A 6,000-nucleotide genomic window follows, 5' to 3' on the forward strand; every position below is an offset into this window, starting at 1 on the left:
CAAGTACTGTGGAAAAGGACGGGGCACAATTTGCTAGTTATGGTCTAGCATGACAACATAGCTGTCGCAAGACTATTACGTGAGCACCACTAGAGAGGGGCTTTGGCTCCATTCACATTTTGGGGGCCAGGGATGCATGTAGTGTGCTTCCAAACATATGTGCTTGCCCTCAACCAGCTAAGGTCATTTGTTTATTTATCCAGCTGGCTGAGTTGAATTTTCATGGACCCAAACATGACATTTCAATGCTTTAGAAGCGTCTTAGATCATTTATGTTTGTCTTTCTCTGGCAGCAGCACAGATGGAAGGAGGGCAGTCATTAACCTAGATGGATGTTTAGGTCTGGCTTAACAGCGTAACACTCACCTGATCTTTTACCTACACCAATATTACTCTACAGATATTTACTTCGACACAAATACATATGCTATTTACATGTAATCCTTCACATTAGCATGCAACATTCGTTTAAGACCAGATCTATTGGCTTGCAATGCTAGTTTTGGAATGATGCGACCTGGACATCACAGTATGAACTTTCTTCTGCAGAAAGAGTTGTTGTTTGCTTTTGACAAAGAAGGATCACCGGAAGGGCACATATCTTATGTGGGAGAGGTACCTCATCTCTTTGTCCTTCCTCTTTTTCTGCTACTACCTCATGGCATGCTATTGAGACAACACTATCTCAAACACTAGGAATGGAAGGAGGTGAACAAGAGAACATTATGATTAGAATGGACGTTTGAATTGGTATTAAGATTGCATCAACCAATGGGAAGTGAATAGGAAACTAATTGAGTAAAAGATTAATTTTATGGGATTTTTGGTAAGAATGCATGACAGTTTAATAACAATCAGCCATTTCACTAGATTAAAACTCCACATTTTGTGATATTACACTCCATATTGCGGTACAGCTATTACACAACACAGTGATAAAACGAGGACGAAAAACAAATAATATATTACCTCATTATTAATATCAAAGACACCTTCCTGTATTTTCTCAAAGATTTCTTTTGCTGTGTTAATGAATGCCTAGGGGTAAAGAGTAAAACAGGTTAAGCAATAAAAAAAACATAGCATGTGAAAAATAATAGGACATGGCAAAAAGTAAAACTACAAAGTTCAAATGAAGTTGGCATTTCATGTTAACCTATTCTGCCAATGAAAACAGCATATAATGTTTTAATCTTACTGAAGTCAAGCATTTTTTTTAAATTATTTCCAGTGGAAAATGTCTTAAGAATACTGCTCAATCACATTTTTATTTTCGAACACACCAGACCGAGGTTCTGACAATTCAAGTAAACCATTTTGTTCACATCTTGATGAATAAATATTGGCGCAAAAGGTCTCATTATCCAGTCAACACAGTATGGAATTACACAGTAATATGAAAGCAGTAGCCCTAAATATGGGAATGTTTGTAATTCCCATCTATGCTTAAGAATGCGTGGAAAAATTTAACCTCCATATAATATCTGTATATTATTTTCTTATTACAAGTGCATTCAAACATCAGAAAAATAAAATAATTAAGAGCTTGTAAAAAAAGTATTACAAATGCCTATTGATGTCACACTTCAACCCTTCACTCCTCATCCCACACTTCACTTCCACACTCATCCCTGCCACTGGGTGGCGTTTCACATAGATATTAAGGGGAAGACTAAAAGTGGCCCGAGTAACCATTGGCACCTCCATTCTCAACATTTTGCAGGACAGAAGAGCAGAAGTGCAAGACTCAGTGTTCCCAGGCAGCTTAAAATGAAGCTTGCCGACTGAGGAGGGAAATCGATTTTGCATCAAGCACACTGTCTTCGCCATGGTGCACATTTTGTACCATGCCAGAAGCCAGATTGGTGGGACCAAAGAGGCCCGAGTAATCCAGGGCAAGGAGCATGTACCTTATAAATTCACTGCTGTCAAGTAGAGATAGCATGGAGAATAGAAGGAGGTATTCAGGAATGTGGAAGACCAGCAAAACACCAGTGGCTTTAGGGGCATTTTTTATACAATCCCATTTCTAAATGCCTTTGGCCAACCCTTCCTCAGGCCCCAGATACTTTCTTACTCTGCCACTCACCCAACGCGATGCAGAAGAAATAACATGCATCACGTTAATACCGAAAGGGTGCTGCAAGCTGCCTCTGAATTCCAAAAACCGTTAAAGGTACTCGCCCTCTGACCTTGTTCCTTTATATGGTCATGGACATGCAGCTGACTTGTGCTGTAGTGCCAAGGGCCCATTTACTATAGTTCTTGATCTTGTCTGCCTCTACACCTCAGAAGCATTCATTTGGTCCTCCGATTAATTTTTTAACTGTGCCGTGAGGGGTTGGATATAGGTGACCCCACTCAGTTGTCCAATGAGGACCAGGAATTGGGCAACTGACCTACAAACGTGTGATTAGGTTTATATATATAACCCACAAGCCTATGCTATAAAAATACAAGATAACTACTGCTAGACAAAATCCCCTGGAGAAATTCAGTCGGGCTAGGATCATACAAACCAATAATTCAGTTAGAGCTACATAAAATAGTAACATCAGAATCTGTTGCCCAGAAATCCCCCTATTAGAATTCCCATCCCTCATTAATACTATATTGGTATGCACAATCAATCATTGGAGACAAGTCATTGAAAGACAGAAACAGGATTTAAGGATGGTTAGATTTTTATCAGTAAGTTAAGAAAAGTGAATCCATCAATACCGGGGATTTACATTTGGCAATTCAGAATAGTCAAATTCATATCTTTAGGGCCATTAATGTCCAGAGTTCAAAAGGAAAGTTCAGAAAGGGACATGGAGCTTATTAGTTCAAGAGTTCCCTATTGGTAAGAAGAGTATGCGAGTATTGCATACAGCATATGCATCAGATGAAGGAAAGCCAGTAGAGTCCGCAAGAAACGAGCTGTCTCTCTGTGCGCAAGAAATGGCATAGAATGGCAAAATGGAATGGCGAAAAAAGACGTCCTTATTATTAATCCAACATGCAATACAACTCCCCAAGTTCTGGGGTGACACCTCCTAGATCACCTTATCTGGTCAGAGCACTCAGTCCATTGGTCAGTTCATACAGAATGATTGTCATGCAGCATAAAGAAGACACATTTTGTAGAATTTTTAGGCGGTGCAAATTACGTAACTGCCAGGCCATCCGGTAGGAATAACCCTTAAAAAAGGATCTTTTAGCCAAAGGCACATGAGCAAAGTCGAAAGGACAATTTCTCCAGCAGATGTTTTTAAAGCAGCAAACATTGTATCAAACAGTTCTCATGTACGAGTGAGAACGCTCAGAAAAAAACAGTTTCAATTAATTTTGTAAAGTTGGAGTCATTCACCTTCATAGTTCTATTTTCATGTTAATAGAATACTATGAAACTTAGTAAACACAAACCTATGTTTGTTAATTTAAACTATATTCATCTAGTCTACACTCTTCTGCATACGTGTATGATGCAGTAACTAAGTATTTTCATTATATATTTTTCAAGACACCAACGCATTTTGAGCACCAATTGAGTGCATTTTCGTTTGTCTTTCAAAAAGTATCAAGATCGGTGTTGAGTGTCTAGTAATGATTCAGCAGTTTATCTGCTTCATCACTTGCAACATCTTTAGAACATATTCTTCAATAAATGTTATCCTATATATACTTTTAAGCATTACCCTCTGGAAAACACACCTTTACATAAAATGTTAAAACATCTCAGAAGTCTCGATTCTAAAAATGTGGAACACCATTGCTTTTCAATTCTAAATTCTATAATGAGATCAAACGCTTAAAAAGCGGTATGATGGATTGTGGGGACAAAAACTGGGCTTCTGAATGCATGCATTAACTACTTATCACACTGAAATACAATCTTTGCAAATGCCTACAGCAAGCTGCTGGACTTCAAGAAGGCCTACGCAGGGCGACGGGGCTGTAGATCAAATCTAAGAAAGTAAACAGAGGGCAGAGGGAGGAACAAATCATACCTTTCCTCATTTCCACACGGCGAGCATTTGACTGCTGAACTTGCCACCAGAGCTTTGTTTCCTAATTAACAGGACTGATATGTTTTCACCTTTAAAGGCCTTACAGCTCCCCTGAGTAATCAGTCTACTGCAGCTCAATTACTGCGCCAAGCGCACACCGCCGCTATGAAGGCAGGCGTGAATGACTGCGGCAGGCTGCAGAATATATGAATATGCATAAACTCTAAGTGGGTGATCGAGTCATCATAGAGGGTCATGAGAATTTGCAGCAAAATAATGAGAAGAATTAATCATTGCAGATTCACAAGGCACTTAGGATGCGAGAGCGGATTTTTTCCCCTCCCAAACGTTTGTTAAGAGTTCGGGAAGAGAGGAGGGAGGCGGAACTGGCTCGCAGCCAGCAATGAATTGATTCACATTCCTCCGAATGAAGATTTCAATTTCACAAAAGAAAAAATTTCATCTCCGTTTTCGATTAACATACCAATTATCGCAACGATCTAACAAACCGCGCTAATTGAGAACCATGGTCACAAGCTTCATAAATTCACCCAGCTGGGGCTCCTTATGGGGTAGTCACTTTCTCACATTAAGTAAAACATTAAACAGAGCCACGCTGCCCTGAAAATATGTTATGATAACTTACTGTAAACAGGCACTTAACAACTTGGCACAGACAAAGGCCTATGAAGTGTTGGCACCTCCTCTCTGTCTTCTTTAATTACACTAAACTCCGCGGACGCACCGCGAGGCCCCATCTCTACTGTAGAACAAACAGCACAGCGCTCAGAGTGTACACACCAGGCATCAGGGCGCCTAAAAAGTAAAGTACATGCAGCCCACAAGCAAATATCATAAAAAAGGAAATCACGCTAATGACAGCGTGCCGGGGCTATTCATTAAAGGATCTAAACAACACTTGAAAAAGCAAACCTTTATTTTGGATTATCATGTTAGAAGCGGAAACGCCATCAGACATGGTTCGTGTTTTAAGCTGGAAACACTGAAAGTGTAGTTTCATTATATTTCTAGCAGCACATTTGGTGGTTGTTCATTGTTTTTAGTGGCGAGCAAAAAAATAGGAAAAACAGTCTAAGGTTCTAATAAACAAATCAAAGTCAGTTGCCAACTGGACAAGACTTTAATGTAACTTTTTAGCTAAAAGGCACTTTGGAGTCTGGACACCTTTCTAATTATAGGTATGGGTCTATCACCAGGGCCACTGGAATGTATGCAACTGTGCTGCCGCTGCGATTTTCGCATGATTGTAGATTTGAGGCATTTGCCACATAATTCACCATCTGCCACATCATTTGCAGATTTTCACATAAAACAAATTGTTTCTGCCTCAAACAGTTCAAACGTTGGAAAAATACACAACACGTATTGCTGTGCAGTGGAAGCCCCCTTGCAAGGGTTGATTGGGCACCTTTGTTGCTTATTGCTATATTTGGGTGTTAAACTGGTACTAATGAGGTATAACTAATGCCCAGACAGTTAACAAGCTTAAAAATGACAATATAATGAATACTATTAAAAAAGTGCAGCATAATTTGCCCTTTTTGCCACTAAGTTTACTCAACCCTTCTGCATAACTTGACCCTCCTCTTACCTCATAATTCTAGTGGCCCTGACTATAACTTAGCATGCAAAGTGCTGTGGGATTAAAAAACAAACAAAACAAGCATTACAATGCAACGGTTTCGCCTTTGGAAAAGTTAGAGCTATTGGCATTGTAAATGACAAAATTTGTATTTATGTGTTGGTTTTGAAAACAGATAAATAAATGGCATTGTCATTTAAATTGCCAATAGCTTAATCTCTCGCAAATGAGAGAACTATTGTACCCTACGGACGAGCTCAGCAGACAGCAATTACTACCACACCCCCCCAGAGCCAGCCCCACACACACCCCCCCCAGAGCCAGCCCCACACACACACCCCCCCAGAGCCATCCCCACACACACACCCACCCCCAGCCCCACACACACACCCACCCAGAGCCAGC

The 6,000-nt window shown here is 40.1% G+C and overlaps 1 protein-coding gene across 1 annotated transcript in view; it reads right to left on the reverse strand.

Annotated features, from left to right (window-relative positions):
• RAB2A (RAB2A, member RAS oncogene family) overlaps positions 1-6,000 on the reverse strand; it is a 331,511-nt gene that overhangs the window by 39,650 nt on the left and 285,861 nt on the right. The window contains exon 7 of the mRNA XM_078687265.1: positions 970-1,038. Coding sequence (XP_078543391.1) covers positions 970-1,038 — 69 coding nt within the window. The remainder of the gene's footprint in view (positions 1-969; positions 1,039-6,000) is intronic.

This window comes from Lissotriton helveticus, chromosome 4_1, assembly GCF_964261635.1.
Source record: "Lissotriton helveticus chromosome 4_1, aLisHel1.1, whole genome shotgun sequence".
Taxonomy (NCBI): Eukaryota; Metazoa; Chordata; class Amphibia; order Caudata; family Salamandridae; genus Lissotriton; species Lissotriton helveticus.